Source organism: Periplaneta americana, chromosome 10, assembly GCF_040183065.1.
Source record: "Periplaneta americana isolate PAMFEO1 chromosome 10, P.americana_PAMFEO1_priV1, whole genome shotgun sequence".
In the NCBI taxonomy this organism is placed as follows: domain Eukaryota; kingdom Metazoa; phylum Arthropoda; class Insecta; order Blattodea; family Blattidae; genus Periplaneta; species Periplaneta americana.
The window spans coordinates 149,347,012-149,368,017 of NC_091126.1; the positions used below are offsets into that span (position 1 = coordinate 149,347,012).

General features: G+C 36.0%; 1 protein-coding gene across 11 annotated transcripts in view; it reads right to left on the reverse strand.

The window, feature by feature from the left end:
• LOC138708096 (nuclear protein MDM1-like) overlaps positions 1-21,006 on the reverse strand; it is a 945,585-nt gene that overhangs the window by 377,092 nt on the left and 547,487 nt on the right. For all 11 annotated transcript variants that reach the window (XM_069838271.1, XM_069838273.1, XM_069838272.1 and 8 more), the window contains one exon: positions 5,168-5,307. In XM_069838271.1, the coding sequence (XP_069694372.1) occupies positions 5,168-5,307 (140 nt within the window). The remainder of the gene's footprint in view (positions 1-5,167; positions 5,308-21,006) is intronic.

Sequence of the window (21,006 nt, forward strand, 5' to 3'; positions counted from 1 at the left end):
TTCTTCTCTTCTGCAGCCAGTTTGGCCATATGGAGACTCTTCCAGACCGATCTTTAAGCTTGTTGAGTAGAATGTATACTCTGCTGCAGGCAACGTTCATCCCTGGCTCTTCTTATTTTTTCAGCAGCTGAACTGAATTTCACTTTGATAGTTTCTTCTTTAAGTCTTTCACTTCCTATGCATCCCATGTTAAATTGGCTCACTGCAGCTGTTACACCAATTTCAAGTTTTTTACTTGATACGAAGATTTCTTTAGGTCACTTCGACCAAATGGTACTATGCAAGGTCTCATTAGCATTTTGAGTCTTTCCTGAAGTGCACCTCTTTAATAGTTCATTAGCCAGTCTACTGTATATAGGGATTAACTTCTTAACAACTTCATGGTTCAGTGGAGTCTTGATCGTTGAACGGTCATGAGACGGGACAGATTCACTTTTAGCAATCGCTCTGTTTATAAAGCACCAAGACATCTCACCACCTGAACACTTAAAATGTTGTGGGTTGCTGTCTGTGGACATACAATGGTACAATGCTGCATAAATAGCAGTCTTCATTTGTTGTATGTTGGGCACATTGTTCTCGTGGCACTGCGATAATAATTAGTGGGACATTTTATGGTCTCAGGCTTCAAATTTCCAAGTTTTTTACCTCCAAGTGTAACACCCATTTTACTATTTTATTGTACCATATTCCTAATTCCTGTACCTAACCTTTTAGCACATGGTTTAAACACTCATCTTTTTCAGTTTTGATTTCACCATACACTGCCAGGTCTAGTAAATGCTTGTGTGTTTTTGAATTCCCTGTCAGACACAACAGTGGTGTAACGCAGTTTGCCATGTTCTACTGACAGCTTCCAGACTTTCTCTTTTGCAATCATTTCCATTGCACTAGAAGAACCTGTGTAGTTTTTTTTTCACATTTTCCACTAGCAACATGACTGTAATACCACTGTTTATATTCTTCGTTCTTCAAAACCATTGTTTTTTCCTGCTGTGTACAGACACCACAATATTTTGACAATATTTCAAAGTCTAACACAAGACCTGTAAGGACATCAATTATTATACCAATTCCATGTAGTGAAGTAAATCCTCTCTGCTGCCATTTCTCATCATATGATACTGTAATATCTATTATATCGTCCTCACGAAGACTCGGGTTGGAAGAAATATATGCCTGGCGAACAAAAGTAATAGCACATTTCAATACATTTCCACGCATTGTTTCATTTTGTTTTGCTGCTTCTGTCATGTGAGTGTTATAAGAAGAGGCATTAATTACTGGCATACCCATTGCCATGCAGAATTGTTCCATCCCAGCATGTCCTTTTCCAAGCGACTGAAAAGCATTTACCATTCTCCGATTGATTTCAAATGGTGCACGACTTGTTTCCTTACTTTCAGTCCTAGGGCTTGTGTAATTTTCATTGCAAACATTAAAACAAGCTACACATTTTACTGCAACTTTTGTACAGAAACCCATAAATTGTGAAAAATCAATTGTAAAATCACTTTCACCACAACTAACACATACTGTCCGTTTGTTTACTGTATATGTTGCCAAAAACTTTTATGTAACAAAACATAATCTGAGAGAGCACTGGTGCATACACTTGCACCCTGAACACTGTCACTACTTTCACTTGAAAAGAAAGATAATTTTCATTGAGAAGCACTCACAGATGATGTTGAAGTAAGAGTATCAGATTCTTGTATCGATGCAGTATGACATAGGCCCACAATTATTTGTGAAGTTGATGGACTGTCATTTATAGATACAGTAGCGTGCAAATTAATCCGAACACGACATAGTTTTACATTTTCTGTCATTGTTGGCCTCACAGCTGCTCATACCGCTTTAATTGACATCTGTAGTACGTGTAATTCCATTGTTGAAGGTCTGTCATTATTTTTTTTCTAATATGTGACATTTTGCCTGTCGTTTTGTACTTATAAGCATTTCAGTTGTGTTATGACTTAATACTGCAATCCTGTGTACATTCTGTCGTCCTCAGAAATGGATACAACTCCACGAAAACGGTCTAAAATTATAAAATTAGCAGAGCATTCTTCTATGACACAGAGGCAAATTGCTGCAGAATGTCACATCGGTTTGGCTACTGTTAATTCGATCATAAAACGATACAGGGAGACTGGATCCATCACACCCCAGAAAAAAGGAAACTGTGGCCGGAAAAGGAAGACTTCACCTGCAGATGATCGTTTAATTGTCAGGAAAAGTAAATTAAATCCTAGACTAACTGCTGTCGACTTAACCCGCGAGTTAATGGCTACCACTGGGGCGAATATTCACGTCACAACAGTGCGGCGTAGGCTTTTGGAAGCTGGATGAAGGGCTCGTAAGCCTATTAAGAAGCAACTGCTAACCCCTGTTATATGCAAAAAACGCTTAATGTGGGCAAAATTACATCAACACTGGACAGTGAATGACTGGAAGAATGTACTTTTTTTCCGATGAGTCTCATTTCGAGGTCCACGGCCACCGTGTTTCTTACGTACGGAAAGGATCCGAAAAAGTAACAGCAGCTCACCTCCAACAAGCACCCAAATACCCCCCTAAAGTAATGTTTTGGGGTTGTTTTACACATGAAGGGCCTGGAGCATTAATACCTATCAAGGGAATGATGAATTCTGACAAATATATTCATCTATTGGAAACCAGAATCGTACCCCAGCTGCAAAAATCATTTCCGGATGGCAGAGGTGTGTTCCAACAAGACCTGGCACCATGCCATACGTCTCGAAAAACTACAGAATTCTTCAACAAGAAGAATATTCAGGTACTCCCCTGGCCAGGCAACTCACCCGACATCAACCCCATTGAGGACTAGTGGTCAATTTGCAAAAGAAGAATGCAAAAAATGGACTGTTCTACAAAAGAGAAGATGATTTCTGCCCTCATTGGTGTATGGTTTCGCGATGAAGAAATGAAGAATATTTGTGGGAAATTAGTGGAATCCATGCCAAATCATCTCAGAGCTGTTATTAGGAACAAGGGAGGCCACATAGATTACTGAGGTATGTCTTAGATCCTTTTTTTTTATCCCGTTTGACTGTTTTTGCATAAGTAATTACGTTGTTCGGATTAATTTGCACGCTACTGTATATCTATCTACTGGTTGTTTCTTTTTCCATTTCTTATCTGTTAAGTTTTACCTAGTAAATTTCTTTTGATTCTTCTTTTGCCTTTATTCCTCTTGTCGTCTAACCTATTCATATTATTTACAAACTAGGCCAATACGAATTCTGATCTATTTACACTATATATAGTCCACGCCTGTGGAGTAACGGTTAGCACGTCTAGCCGCGGGTTCGATTCCCGGTCGGGACAAGTTACCTGGTTGAGGTTTTTCCCGTGGTTTTCCCTCAACCCAATATGAGCGAATGCTGGGTAACTTACGGTGTTGCAACCCTTACTCATTTCACCGGCATTATCACCATCTCATTCAGACGCTAAATAACACCAAAGCTGTTGATAAAGCGTCGTAAAATAACCTACTATATATATATATATATATATATATATATATATATATATATATATATATATTACTACTACTACTGAACTAAAAAGACTCTCTATAACTGTAAATATAATATATTACTAACTTTCTACAAGCACAACAAACAACTTACATACGAACAAAGTCAGAGGTTGGATAAACACAACAAAACAAAACCCGCGTTACAACGCAATGTGATGCTCGGATCTCTATTTACAAGTTAGTCAACACACTTAATTTCCCAACAACACAAAATAAGCACAAAATTCAGAAACACAAATGTACAGTATTATGATAACTCTAAATACTGTCTGCATGTACGCAGGGGCGTGGCAGCTAAGACATGTGGATATTTAAATAGTCACGTGACGTCTATTCTAATAGCGCGAGCGCAAAATAAATTTCATTTTATTGACGTTGAAGGTCTAATATATTTTTACGACAAAAAAAAAAACAAATTCGTGATTTTTATAGATTTTTAACCAAATTTCACAGATGCGTTACCCAATCAACTTAATGTAATCGCAGGTGATGGAACTAAGAGGAATTCGGTCGTGTCGTTCACTCATTTACAGTAGTTGTAATATATACGAAAATAAATTAATCATGACGCTCTTTTGCGCTTATGGTTGAGTTTTGCAACTTGTTGCATGAATAATTTTATTGTACATCCGTATTAGAGTTAGGTTAGGCCGGCAGCATACTGGATGGAACATTTTGTCTCGGATGGAACAATTTCATCTCGAACCGTTCGATACAGGACAAAACTGTTTCAGTCTGTCAAGGACTGTCTCGGACAGTCTAGAACAGAGTTTCGCCATGATGTACTTAGTTGGTTTTTCCATGCACTGGTACTCTCAATTGTGACGTGATGAGAACTGATTAAATCGTAGTAGACACCATTACAATTTTATTTGCTTCAAAGAAAAAAATAACTCACCTAAATAATTGTTCGTTCCATTCTCTGAACTGAAGAATTTTACAGTATTAATATATTTGGCTTTATAAATAGTGTCATTTCTTTCGCAACTTCTTCCCACAGTTTATCCACTAGGTCTTCCATATGCCGTTTTTTCAACCAGTAAGTGCGAGTCTTGCATGTTCACAAACAAGAAGTCTACCTGGGTCTACAACAATTTTAAATTCACTGGGAAGAATAAAATTATAACAGTGAATTTAACCCATATTGATCATAGAGAAAATCATGTGAGTGATTGAGCAAACAGTAGAGTTCACGCATGCGCAGAATGAAATGTCCCATTTTGTTCGCCAGCGAACAAAACTTGAGGCGAAATCACCGTTTTGTTCGCGAACGTTCGGGACGGTCCGTGGTTGACCTGGACAAATGTATGATGCAGCCAGTGATCTCAACATATTTTAGTATAGAGCTCAATGGATGTAATATGCTTCATTCTCATAACAATGTGGGCAACAGTCACATCGGACGGTCCGAGACAAAACCGTCCTGTCCGAGACAGAATGCCCGACGCAGTCTGCTGCCGGCTTTGGAAAAAAATGTTTGGTTCTACATTCCGAGTGCGTAACAGCATTTATCACAGTACGTTTATTTACAGAAGAAATCATGCCCGTCAGAACCTAGAGCGACTGTCTCTGACGTTTCGGGACGCAGAGGATACTCACCCTGGCACGATCAAGCGTAACTGTGGAGTCCAGCGAGTCGTCGGAGCCGCCTGCTTCAGACATCGCGAGAAACTCATGCGTCTTGTAGGCCAATTCGGGGTGCTTCTTCCTTCGAGGGAGCGCCGGCTCAAACCTGGGCACTGCAAGCAAGATAAAGAGAGATGTTTCACAGCATCCAATAAATATAGCCACATAAAAGGGCTTCAGGGGGGAGAGAAAAAAAAAACGTTGCTTTGCTAAGAAAATTACCAAGTTTATGAAAACAATCTTCCAATTACTAATTTTGAACAATTTGAAAATTCTCTCACAGAATTCCAACGATCCTATTCCATAATTAACATTTCCAATTTTTCACTTTGCAATTTGCACATTTCAATGCAGTTTCTTTTCCACTATAACTTTTCAAAACTGGGTTCTTTTATTTGGTTATTTAACGACGCTGGACCAACTACAAGGTTGTCCTCGGCATCAACCCCTTTGATTTGGTTTTTCTGAGATTTTCCCCAACCAAAAGGCAAATGCCGGGCAATCTTTTGGCGAATCCTCGGACCTCACCTCATCTCACTACATCTCGCCAAAATATCGTAAAAATTGCACAAAATTGTAAAAATTATAGAAAATTACTAAATTGTAAAACTGCAAAAATTGTAATTGTAATATTGTAAAATGTTGACTTGTTCCACATTTTAAAGCTTCATTGCTCATGTAAGATCTATGGAATATAATAAATGAATGAAAAATGAATTTAGCGTCGATGAGATTGGTGACAGTGAGATGATATTTGGCCAGATGAGCCCGAGGATTCGTCATAGATTACCTGACATTTGCCTTAGGGTAGGGAAAACCCTCGGAAAAAACCCAACCAGGTAATCAGCCCAAGCGCAACTCTGGATCGGTAGGCAAGCGCCTTAGTCGATAGAGCTACTCCGGTGGCCCTTCAAAACTGGTTAACGGAGTGGAAAGTGAAAAAGAAAAGTGCCACCGGCGTAGCTCAGTCGGTTAAGGCGCTTGCCTACCGGTCTGAAGTTGCGCTCGGACGCGGGTTCGATCCCCGCTTGGGCTGATTACCTGGTTGGGTTTTTCCCGAGGTTTTCCCCAACTGTAAGGTGATAGTGACTACCAACTAGGTAATCTATGGCGAATCCTTGGCCTCATCTCGCCAAATACCATTTCGCTATCACCAATTCACCGACGCTAAATAACCTAGTAGTTGATACAGCGTCGTTAAATAACTAAAAAAGGAAAAGTAGAGCAAAGTTTTCAAATATAGTTCTATTATTGCTTCTGTTCCACTATTACAATATTAAAAAAAAAGCAAAGTTATATGCTGCAAAGGGAATGGGATTTTGGAAGAAAAAAGATAATTTATTTTATCTGCCACCATCAGAACGTTTGCAGCGCTACAACTTTTCCGTGGTGGCGTCTACCTCGGTTCAATGTAAAATGGAATAATTCGTTGAATAATTTTCTGAAGGATCACAGTAAAGAAAAACGACTTCCATCATTCATGCATATCATCCATTCGTTGTGTCAACATGCGTTCTTAGTTGTAGATTGTCTCAATAATAGGCACTTGTAGCATAGAAAGATGTTACTAAAAGACTATTCAACTTATAGGGTGAATTTGCGATATTGGCCAATAATCTTTCAGAACCGCTTTAAAACCAACTAATCACAGTTGTCTTTCTCGATAAGACGCTTTGTAAGGGAGACACTTCGTACAATATTTCAGTGTCAATCACAGAAAATCAAGAAATGCCAACAAAATTTAATTTCGAAAATTGTGTTTTCAATAACTAATTTCAAGTAATAAATAAATGTCTGTAAAAACCTTTCGTGCTTTTATTCTGTTAATGTAACATTTCTGCTTATCTTACTTTTGAGGTTAAGTATTGTTGTTTCGTATTTCCGCTTTGAGTAGTTGGCAATAGTATTTAGTATGCCGTAATAGAAACAGCTTGTTTTTTAACTTCATTAAAAGTCTTATTGCTGTATTTTAAAATAATTATCATCATTTACTTAAGTAATTCGGTTTTGCAAATTATTTTGTTTCATTCGTTGAATAATATTATTAAATTACACTCATGATTTCATCTTATTAGCATAATTTCACAAGCCCTTCAGGCTCGTAAAATCATCAATAAGATGAAACAGCACTCGTGCAATTACTAAAGATAATAATCAGCGACGAGTTGCGTGGTGCCACTTAGCATATTGCGTGAATATACTTCTAGATCGGCAACACTCGTGCACAGCCGGCATCGGTCGCTCAGTTTATTCAAAATATGACGCAATTATTTTTTCCGCAGTCGATCATTGTAAACAAAATCTTCTACGTTATATCTAAACTCCTACAATCGTGTCTAGTCTTTATTTTCTGTTTTAGCATTAATTTGCATATTATTTGCCACACTGAAGCTGGATTAAGACACAGTAGGAATTATGGACCAAGACTATACCAAGTTGAGACGGTGTCGGGTGGAGTTCCCGGGTAGCCCAGTTGGCAAGAGCGCTGGTACGTTCAACCAGAGGTCCCGGGATCGATACCCGGCCCCGGAACAATTTTTCCCTTGAAATTATTCAAATCTGCTTTACAGGGAGCATTACCTGAAAGACTAGATTTGCATATGACTATACATTTCAGTATTGAAAAAATAATCCAGACCTAAGCAATTTACACATTCTTAAGTTTAAAAATAAAGTTAAAATATTTGTATGATATTTGATAAATTTTATTATTATTTTAAGTGTTAATAGCATTATATGTTACTAATATTTATTTATTTACCTCATGCATGTAACCTATAAGATAATACATCGCAATAAATTAAATAGATCATTTTCCTAATTAATAACAGTGTATATCTCCAATAAATTATTTCTTAGCATCGCCACAGATACACTTGATTGTACTTGTCACTATCTCTGTCACTAGAGAGTTCTTGAAATTTATATTTTCCCCGCCATTCATAAAGTATTTTTATATGTTACCTCTTGCACAAAAGGGGAGATCTATAATTAAAACTTGATTAATATATTTCAGTATTATTTGTATCTATCCTGGTAATAATGAACAGTTTGACTCGTAGACATTTTGTTTTTCAACATTAACTTCCCATGATTATATGAGAAGATTCGAAGAGAAATGAAATTTTATTATCGAATTATATCGAAGTGGACCATAAATTGTACTGTGCAGTAAAGCAGCAGACGTGAAACATTTAGGTTCAACTAAATTAAAAAGGTTATCATTCACGGCGAAATCAAATGTTTCGAATAAAAATGTTTATATTATGCAAAAATAAGGGAGAAAAATGCTCGAAGAGAAGAAAAATTCGGGAGCCGGGAATCTGTTAAAATTAGGGGCAAATACGGGAAATTCCGGGTTAAAAATTAGGGGCAAATACGGAAATACCGGGAAATACGGGACATCTTCTTTGAAATATTGGGGAGGGGCAGGATTCCACAGAAAATTCCGGAAAATTTTATTTGCCGTTTCTAAAAAAAATCCTTACATATCGATGGTGTCTAGGTAAAGGGTTTATCCCGCAGTGAAAAAAATTTTTAGGAACAACAAAAATTATAAATTCTAACACATTATTATTAGTTACCTTATATTATGAACTAATATAAACATAATTGTGAAAACATACCTTCACATTTTGTAATTAAATTTTGACTAATTATAGCAACAAAGTCAAATTAAAAAAAATAGTAATATACGTTACAAGAGCAGTATGTTGACGTTTTCATGGTCGAGGAAAAGATTGAAAAAGCGAAACGTAGTTGAGCTTTTTTAATTTCTGAGAACATGAAAGCAAACATACCGCTCGTGTATCGTACATTATTTTGTGCGAAGATCGTTTATTACATACCTAAAATACGAATTTCTAATTAGTTGCAATGAAATCTCCATGTTGGTTTCTGTTTAATGACGGCAACTTCGGAAAACTTAATATCTTTCTTCAACATTGTTGCTATAAAATGTTTTCTATGTTTACTATACTCCAGCAGGCCGTGATATACGTCTGTCTTTTTTTCCCCCAGTCTATAAATGCGAACTTAAAACAAACGGTAAGGTTATGTAATGATTTATTTTTCATTTCAATATTTTAACAAAATTATTTATATAACATATTGCAGTAATAACATCCGCATTTGGAATCTTGTTGATTTTTTCACGGCTTCCTTAATGTTACTTGTATCAGGAATGCAATAAGTTTCGTGGAGTAGTAGACTTTACTTAATTTTTGCAAATATTTAAAAACAATAATTAACATTGCAATTTAGGTGAAATTGCAGTGGTAAGTTTCCAATTTATAATTATTACTATGTTAAACGTCTCTAAAAATATTATGTTAAAAGCCTAAAGCAGTAAAATGAATGTCGCGCTTAAGCGGTAAGAAGAGGGAAATTGTTGTGTGTTACATTGGGAATACTAAATATGGTATTTCACACTTACCGCGTATTGGTTCTGTGCGGAAAACAAGCAAATACGCACGATCTCGCACAAAATAATTTTAAGCTCTTTTACCTAAACACCATCGATATATTACTGAAAATAACATCGTCTGATTTTTTATATACTGTAATACCCATGGATATTGCTTAACCCAAGACGGTTCAAAACTACGACCTATGAACACATTTTTTCCTTTCAACGTTTGTTCACCCTTCGCTTATCCTTGCAACGCTGTTAAAGGGGAGCTATTAGTTCCATCCCCACTACTGTAACAACCCAATTTATCAATCTGTTCCCATTCATTACAGTATTATTTTGGACAGTTTTTTTTTGTCAAGAATTTATCCATTATATTGCAAACACTGATCATTTTGCAACCCCACACCCGCGATGACGATCATCGCAAGAAGCAATTACTAAAACTGAATGTTGATAACGGTTAATTTTAAATTTTGTACGTAACAAATTCAATGAAATTGTTTATTAAAAAACTTAATATTAGTGTTGTAGGATTTAATCGATTAATCGATCAATTTCTGTTGTAAGATTAATCGATCATAATATTTAATCGAATAATCGAGTCGATTAAAATCAAAATTGTAGTTGATGTTAATTATTATTTTTAATACAAACTCATACTAAAAATTCCGACAATATTTCTCTCTCTCGGAAATTGCTTACTTAAAAGCGCAATAGCATTGTTATTTTCTAACTGTAAACCAGGTAGCGTAGGAAAAATCTTTGCACAAACACTTCAATAAGAGACGGAGATATTAAGACAGTGACCTAATCTACCTCTATTGAAAGTTGAAATACAATGCAAAACTCTTACTAATTTATATGGTTTTCCAAGAAAACTTCCACCTTGTTGTCAGCTCATCTTCCTAGCATATGAAATACATACTTTTCTGGGATTCTTCCCCCTCATCCCTTATAAAATAGCGATGTCTACACTGTGTGCAAGGGAGAACGTAAATACCTTCTTCTCTTTCTAAAATCTGGTAATTCGATTACAATAGGTGCCAGTCTTCTGTTTCGACCGCTGTACTTTTGCAGGAGTTCAGTTTCTGTACTGAGTTTGTATATGAAGGCTGTGTGTTTAGTTTGATAAAGAAAGAAAATCAGCTTTCTGTGGTTTGTGAAAAGTGTGAACTCCATTATGTCATATGAGAATTTGAGAGGTAAACTTGGTGAAACGTTTGGATTTAAATTGAACGATCGTGAAGAAGTGGTTGACAGAAAAAAAGTTTTTTCGTGTTTAGTGATGCAGCAAACATTGTTACTAAACTTAGAGCGGCACTTTATTCGAAGCATGTGAATGCACTCACATGTTTAAATTCATGGATGAAGCAGTATTAACTAGGCGAGTCTTAATACTTTTTGTTATTTATGTTTGTCTCAAAAATTCCAGAAGAAATTCACACAATAAATTATAAGCCTCATAATAAATATGTTAGTACGTAATTAAAATAGTTGTTTTATAATATAACGATACAATATATACATATATACAACATTTAATAATTATGCTTATCACCGAACACAAGTTAAATTTAACAATAATTGTGTATTACAGAAAATTAATTTTTTTTTTCAACTCGATCAAAACTCGATTAATCTATCGATTAATCGATTAAATTCAAATAGTTACTCGATTAAATATTTTGATCGATCAACAGCACTAATATTAATAATTTATTTACTACTATTAGGCAAAAGTAGCATAGAATATACTGTTGATTAACCCTTTCTTACCTATAGATACCATATGGCAATAATTAACTTTATAGCATTTATATACTTGTGTGTTACATATGAAGGTAAATTTTGCTGGATAACTTCTATTTCAATACATTTTCATCAATATAGCTTTGTTTCAAATGTTGCCACTCCCGTAACTTGGTCACTGAATTGGTCCTAATACAGCTATTTGTTTCAACATGGATTGCTTGTAAATTTAATTTGGGTTAGAAAGGGTTAAGAAAGAAAAGGCTACAACCTGTTCATATTTGTGGAGAAAACAATCACGAGAGACGCGTATCTCATGTTTACGGAGAAAACAAGCACGAGAGACACGTATCTCGATGTGTTACAACTGTTCCTAGAACCAGAAATACGAGGTGATGGTATCATTGACACAGTGGATTGAGTACGGTACCGCCTCACTTCGCATTTACTATCAGCGACTACCTCAATTAGATGTTTCCAAAAAGATGAAGAGAAAGAAGATTTATTAATATAATGCACTGCCCTCTTAAATTGACTGAGCATGTTGGGAATTCAATAAATGGCTTTCTCAAAACACGCTATGAAAATTTTCATACATAACAATAATTTTTATCTCGAAAAGGACGCAAAAACTAGCAACATTGTATTAAACTTTTTTGTTTGAAATAACTCAAAGAATAACCCCCTAAAATTAATGACATTTCTTACGGTTCACTCTGTATATCAAGTTGGTTAGTTATATAGCGTGCCCCAGAATTCGTGCACATGACTGAAATTGCAGACGAATATTTCAATGGCAAAACTTCGTCTGAATATTTTTTAATTGCTAAGTGTGACAACATTGTATTTTAAAAATTAATATCCCTCCTTAAACTAAGCTATTTCTACGCTGCTTCAATTAATTTCTCACGGTTCAATGTACCTTCCTCGTTTTGTTTAATACTTCTTTGCACGATCGTGTTTTTATTGTATTTACAGCTATTGTTGTTAGCCTTGAAAGTTAGAATTCCCACACACAAAATTGTTGCTAGGGAAATAATTCTTCATAACATAAAATTATACTGAAATAGACCCATTACAGTACACTTATTTAGTTACCATTACAATGCAGTTTTACGAAGACTTCGAAATAATATTGCTCTAAATGTCCAATGCAAAATATATTGTATTTGCAATTTTAAAAATATGATTGCGCAATATATATTGTACAATACCCGTTTGTGAAGTGCATTATAAAATTGAGGAAATTTTTGAAAAACGAACAATGCGATTCAACCTTGTATCGTAATATACTATTAATTTTTAATTGCTTTTCTCTAATATGAATGTTATTTCCGTCTTGCTTCACGTTCCTTCATATCTCCGTAAAAATATTTATGTAGGCTATTTCTCGTCAATTACTGCTTCTTTGTTACAATAATATACACGGTAAGTCTAAATGTTAATTACAGTAGACTACTAAGACATTTTGTGCTATATACTGTTGCCAGTGTTGCTATGTTGTGTAGCTAAAAAAAAAAAAACTTTTCGAAAGAAATTTTGTTACAGAATAACTCTTCTTGGGTTCTCAGCCAGGTGGGTTGGAGATTAGCCCACAATGATCAGAACTTGCTGAGACCAATGAAGGACAACTTTGGTCTCAGGACACCTGGTGTGTACAAAATACCTTCTGAGTGTGGGAAATGCTACATCGGGCAGAGGGGACGCACCACTTTGGAACGCTGCAAGGAACATCAACGCAGCATAAAACTATATTACCCCGATAAGTCTGCAGTAGCCCAACACAGCCTAGAAACCGGTCACAAGATAGATTTCGGCTCCACCACCATTTTGGACAAGACATCAGGTTACTGGGACTTGGTTATCAAGGAAGCCATCGAAATCCAGCTAGATGGCAATAATTTCAACAGAGACGGGGGTCTACAGCTGAGTACAGCATGGAAACCTGCCATCAATACGCTTAGACCACCAGCACACGGCAGACAGTCAGGACCAGCAACTAGCTCCTGATTGGCTACCGCTTCCACCAACCAGAATGCGCCTGGCGGTCGGGCCTAGGAACTAGCTCCTGATTGGCCCTCAGCGGGAAGCCCTACTATTGCATATATACCGGCTAGACATGGTCCCACAACAATCACCTCCTACATAATAGCCAAATTAGCTAGTCTCTTATATATGAGACAACTCATCCTGCCTAAGGCATTCCGTAGTTTTCCTAAGGCGTAAGACAAATGTCGGGATGAGCCCTATAAGAAATGGGCCACAGACCTATATGCCCTTCCCCATATATATTCCCCTTTTCTTGTAAACGACATATGCCCTAGTTCAGAACCTATAAATTGTCCATTAAATGTACGAGGTCACTCAATTAATCGCAATTTGAAAGGACAGGGACCTCTCAAATTGCAGATTTAGATTTCACGGCGCTTCTTCCGACGGCCTTCACATGCCTTGTCATCGAACAACAGATGACAGCGTCTTGCCATCCTAACGGCAAACACCAGCCATCTCCTCATCGCCCCGTTCCGTGATCACTTAATCAAATCTCTGTCCCCCCTCGCGTATGTGGTACCTAAGAGGTTACGTCCAATTTCGGCTTCCCCTTCAAAATTTTCTAGAGCTCCTTCAGTGGAGCAGGGTAACCCGGAGTGAGACTAGTGGCCAACAGGCTTGGAGCTCACATATTTAGTTTTGTACAGCCCCCAACCCCTTGCAAGGACGCGCTTTGCGTACCTTTTAAATTTGTCATCCCAATTCTCTTTCGATTTTTCGATTTTCGCCCCACATCACTTCATTCCCTGAAGAAGATGGTAGAGCTAGCCATCGAAAGCTTGGAAGAAAATCTCCAACTCACCTGGCTGAGAACCCGAGAAGAGTTATTCTACATCAAACGCCCGGAAAGCCTCAAGTCATACAAATTTTGTTACAAATATTTTCAACTCCATTTTCAACCAAGGTTCACACGATGCAGTCCGTATGCGAAAGTTTGGGGACACTCTGTATATTTTACACAGAACTCTGGTACTGAACTATCATCCCCTGACACGTCGGTAAGTGATAACAGTAAACGTAGATAAGGAGTTATAAACCCACAGTTTAACATGAAACGCTGTGACTCGATTCTTTTAATATGAACAGTCTGTAAGTTACATGTTTAAGAACTGCTGTAGGGCCTACTTCACTCTTCTAACGCGAGACATCGGTAAGTTAAAACTGGCGATGAAGATCACAGTATGTGCACTGTTGAGTCATGGCAATCACTTTGAAAATAAAAAATGATTCACGCCCGCAGTTCCGAGCGATGAGAGACACACACTGCAGAGCCAACACATGAAACACAATTAGCATACACCCGGAATGTCTGTAGTTCAGTGATAATGGTAATGGTATTTAACATAAAATGAAGACTATAATAATAATAATAATAATAATAATAATAATAATAATAATAATAATAATAATAATAATAATTTATTTAATCTGACAGAGCTAAGGCCAGTAGGGCAGGGCATAGTTGCGCCCCACGGTCAGGTAAGATGCAGCAGATAAAAAAGGGTCCCTGTTTTGTGGGCATAGTTGCGCCCCGTTCCCATCAGGTAGAGAAAAGGGGCATGGCATAGTTGCGCCCCGATGAAATAGGTAGAGAAAAAGACACTACGGAAACTCGAGCCTCGTAATCAACCAACCATATTGATTTCTTATCGATTTAATATTCATTATCGATACCGTTAAAATGAACACCATGAAGTTGGCAGTACTTTATTAACTGTTTTTCTACTGTTCATTCAGTGATTATCGATTGCCTACCGTAAAAATGAACACCATGAAGGTGGCAGTACTTTATTAACTGACATATTCAAATGAGTGAACAGTTGGAATATGGGGCCTTAGCAGTCTTGACATTTTATTAGTGATTTTCACACCGTCTGTGGCGTATAGTGAGATCAATTTAAAGTGAATGTTAAGTTTAGTGAAAAGGGTAGAGAGTTAATAATTCATAATGGTTCTTAGTATCGATTTTCGAAACCCTGTACCGTAGAGTTAAGATATCGGCGTACAAACAAAAAATGCAGTTCATTTATTGTGTGTGATCGATAAAAAAGTGATATTTTAAAGAGCAAAATCGATCATATGCTAGGCCTACCTGATTTCATTGCAGCTACCACTATAATATTTTTAAGTACTGTAATTTATTTATTTTATGACAATCACTTTCGTGTGTACTATGCCCATCGGGGCACAACTATGCCATGTCCTTTCTACTACCTGATTTCTTCAGGGCGCAACTACGCCATGTCAATTCTGCTACCTGATTTCTTTGGGGCGCAACTATGCCATACCGGGCCAGTAGGCCTTCTCTTCCGCCTAGCCAGACTCTAATTCTAATTGAATACAATATGTTTACATAGTTATTACATTAATATTTAGACCGCAAATCAATATGAAAGTGAATAATGAAAGTAAAAGTAAATAATGAAAGATAGATATGTAATGTTAGTGAGACAATAATAAACTTTGGTAAGAAATAGTAATAATAATAATAATAATAATAATAATAATAATAATAATAATAATAATAATAATAATAATAATAGGCCTAATTAAAGAGAGAAGACAATTGAATATGGTGAAAAACTAGTAAATTTCCAAAATAAAATGATTTAAAATAATCTTTTATAGGCCTATGTAAAAATAAATAGCATAGAATTTAATGTTCATATTTGGCCTTTTCAGGTACTGTGACCCCATTTTTAAAGGTCTGGTGCACAGGTTTTTTTTTTTACACACTAAACTTTGATTATAATTTTCCGTAACTTGTTATTTTTATTTTTTAACACCCTTGCATATATGAAAAACATATAACATAAAATTTAATGCGCATTTATGGCGTTGTCATCTGCTATAACGCCATTTTCAAAGCTCTGCTGCACAGTGTTTTTAAATTGTAGTACTGTAAACTTTGACTGAAATTTCCCATAAATTTATTATTATTTTTTCGCTTTATTCCATATAAAAAGTTACACATCTTCGGGACTATTAATGTTATATGTATGATCCTTGATTTGGTACGTACATTCTTTATGCTATTAATAAACTTTCCTCTAGAACAGGAATTAGTTATTATTTTGCATTTGAAAAGTCTCCATACTTTTTTTTTGTATAAAAGTACCTTTAAAATTAATTACTAAATATTATATTTTATTTAAAAATTTTTAAAACACAATATCATAGTTGTGCAATAGGCATTTTGAGCAACGTGTTTTTAGGAGTAAAATTTCACATAGGGAATTTCTCTATTCCCGTGCTTTTCCAAATTTGGACCATTTCTTTGTTCAAAAACTAATCTCTGTTTTAATTTGTTGACACAATAATATTTCTACACACAAGAAATTGAAATTGTGAATTAATTAGGAAAAAATGTTCAAATTTCACTATCTGCTCCCCTTAACGGTATTTCAAAATTACAGGGTTCCATAATGCGTGGAATGTGAAAATGAGAATTAAAAAATATCAGGCGACCATCTATAAAATTGAAGCTTATGATAGGCCTATATATATATATATATATATATATATATATATATATACAGGGTGTATCTAAATTGGTGTCAAATATTTAGGGGATGTGTTTGTAACACAAAAACATTACAAAAGGTTCATATGAACATTGGTCTCAAAATAATTTATTTCAGAATTACAAGACAAAATTTAATGTTACAAAAATTGCTCGGAGTGGCTTCCTCCTGCTTCGATGTGTCCCCTAAACCTGCGTTACATGTTCTGGCGTACTCTGTTGAAAATTCCTGGAGTGTTTCGTATTTCGTGAAATCCATTTGGATACGCTCTCAGAATATCAACATTAAGTACAGGAGTCGCATAAACCAGGGACTTTAAATGTCCCCGACGAACAAATCCATTGAATTCAAATCAGGCGATAGAGCAGGCCATGCAATGAATCCCCTTCGACCAATACATCTTTGGTGAAATAGACCATTAAAAAAATTACGAACTATCAGACTGAAATGAGCTGGAACAGCATCATGTTAAAACACATTCGTTGGATGACGTCCAGAAGCACATCATCAATTAAATGATGCAAATCATTTCGTTCTGTTCACTCACAGAATACATTTTCTTCTATTTATTTGCTCTACAAAATACAAACAAACAAAAAACCTCAAACAATCAGCGGTCAATGAGAGGACAAATCCTTTATTAACTCCCTAACGAATGGTTTTCAGACCTATGTTCTTATTAACTTTTTAAGTTGTTTTGATGTTAGGAACACATCCCCGAAATATTTGACACCAATTTAGATACATCCTGTATACATACATACATACATACATACATACATACATACATACATACATACATACATACATACATACATACATACATACATACATACATACAGACATACATACATACATACTTACATACATACATACAAACAAACAAACAAACAAACATACATACATACATACATACATACATACATACATACATACATACATACATACATACATACATACAAACATATATATGAAAATATGACAACATTCTTCTGCAAAATTTTCGAAGTTTTCAACGTGGATTGTGAGCTGTATACAGTATATTGCGTTCGCGAGATTGAAGGCACATAATTATCTCGTACGTTAGTTACACTTGATGTGAGAACTGGTTGCACCAGGCGAGAAGGCAGAGAGTGGAAATAACGGTTATCATTTCTCTATGCATTGGCTACAAAGCACATGAATCCCTGTGTCTGGGAAGGGAAAGAGAACCTTCAATTTTTTTTCCAACGCTCGCACACAACCATATCGTTGTCGTCACTGAAGTAACCGAATCGCACTTCTGTAGACGTCGGGCTTTGTTCACAATTAACCATTATGTTCTATCGCCGTAGCTAGTTTTATCACTCTCAGGCATATGTACAACTATTGTCAACGTCGGTTAAACCGTGTTCTACGGAGTTTCAACTAAATCAGTATTAATGACGTAACATGACACCTGCTACATTGACAAATACATTAATCTACGGTTGTACAAATATATTAAAGCAATAAATTTAGTATATAAACATAACTGTTCGTCGCTACTGCTTAGTGGATATATAGCAAGTTTGCTTCCAAACTAAGCGGCTCGTGGTTCGATTCACGCGTGGGCGGAGATTTAGGGCCTATCTGCATTCCAGCGAACCGGTATTTGATCCTGTTATTGTACAGGGACATCATTTTATTTTTACTAACATTTTTAATATTAACTTGGCTATACCTTTAGAGAACCGGAAACACAGATTGCTACCCCTTTCCACAACTGTAGTTCGATGATACTGGCGTAAAACACAAACAAATCACTCTACTAGATATAGGAGGGAAGAAAAGTAGTTCATCCATTTACGTAAACTAGGAAATATCGCGATTTTGAGTTCGATAATTTTCATTAGGTTTTTGTTTAATCTTAATACAGTACTGTATTAACAATGAGTATTTTTACTCACGAACTGAGATAGCCATGCGAACGTATTCATTATGCAGTGTATATTATACTCTCTACAGCACATTAGCGTACAATATAGAGAATAAATTAAAAAATAATCATAATATGGATATTTAAACACATTTTTGAAAATGGTGGCCGTTCATTTCGATACAGGCTTCAGTTCTAATGTGTGTAATTCCAATTAGGCTACCAGTTTCGTCCTTCGTACTAGTAACTCACGTTGAAATAATTCTGTACTGTAAATTCAATTTTCACTTCTGCTCGATCCGAAAAGTTAAAATTACTCCGACATGCCATCTACTGTCCGTCCAAGTGGTTATGTCGCAGGATCGTAGACGGGGGGGGGAAATCACGTGAGAGTTAATTACTTAACGAGGCCCTTTTATTTAAGTTATTTTAAACAGTTGTATGGGTATAATATTACGCAGACGTCGAATTCCTAACAGAAATTAATGTTCTCAGAAAAGAGCTAAGAGAGTCCAGCCACTAGCCTTTACAGAGAGGCTAATAGAAGCAGGTGGGGAAAACCGGAATGGGACGTAGGCAAATGGACGACAGTACCTGTGCGAAAATGATGCAATATTGAAAGTTCTTTCGTCACTGGAAAACGCGAACATATTTTTGGAACGTACTGTTTACTATGATCGTAAGGCTACTATGACAGTATATGCGGTCTTGGATCTGTGTGGAGGACGGTTAACTTCATTAGTAGCAGGAGTGGGAGTGAAGTACATTAAAAACCTCAGGTACAATAAAAATTGAATTAAAAATAAAATGATGTCCCTGTATTTGTCCTCTGACGTTTGCGTGTTGGCCCAGCATCATGCTAACCGCAGATCAGGGAGGCTCGGATAGTGAAAGAGTCTAATGTTGGTACGAAAGTATAGGGGAGACTGTTATACATTTGAACACTTTTCACATTTTATTTATTTATTTTTTTTAATTTTGGGAAATGAATTTTTTTAAATGAAAAAAAAATGCTTGAAATAATTATTGAAGAATTCTTTACAACTTCCTGTATGTATTTTCCTGTTTTACAGATCTATTAATGATGGAAAAATAAAATGAAGGGATATGTAATGTTTTCAAAGGTACAACAGGTTTATGTACCGTGGAACATATCCTCTTGTATGCTGAAACACATGGAATATAGCTGTAAAAACTGACAATCATATTTAAAATTTCTTTGCAATCATAAACCAGAGCAGGCTTCTCTGATTTAGATTTTATTTCCTGGAGGAGCAATAACTGCTTCAATAGCTTTCTTCAAGGCATCCGGATCAACTGGGGGTCTCTTAACTTCAGACCTACTTCATGCCATGGTCTTAAAATAAAAGAAAAACAAAAACCGATAGTATCATGTACCTTGGAAATGTTGCATGATACAAGATGTTTTGTGTTCAAAGGTATAAGAGGGTGCACGTTTAAAAAAAATATGGCTCCCAAAACTGGAGGTTCGAATAAATCATGGAAATTAAAATATACTAATCATCAGATGATAGGTAACACACTGTACTTGCTAGATAGTAACAAATACAGGAACATCATTTTAGTTTTACTTCAATTTTTATTGTACCTGGGTTTTTTAATGTACTTCACTCCAACCCCTTCTATTAATGAAGTTCTCCTCTACACACAGATCCAAGACCGCATATAGTAAACAGCACTGAGTGAGTATAGTACGTTCCAGAAATATGTTCGCATTTTCCAGTGACGAAAGAGCTTTCAATATTGAATCATATTTTCGCACAGGTGCTGTCCGTTTGCCTACGTCGCATCCCTATTTCCTCCACCTGCTTCTGTTCGCCCCTCTGCAAAAGCAGGGCTCTCTTAGCTCTTTTCTGAAAACATTAATTTCTGTTAGGAATTGGACTTTTACGTAATATTATACAAATGTTTGAAATAACTTAAATAAAAGGGCCTCGTTAAGTAATTCACTGTCACGTGATTTTCCCCCTTTCTACGATCCTGCGACATAACCACTTGGACAGTAGATAGCATGTCTGAGTAATTTTATCTGTGCAGTCGGGCAGAAGTGAAGATTGAATTTACAGTACATAAGGTACTCTTTTATAGAGTAGGTACAGAATTATTTCAACATGAGTTACTAGTACGAAGGACGAAACTGGCAATTGGAATTAGA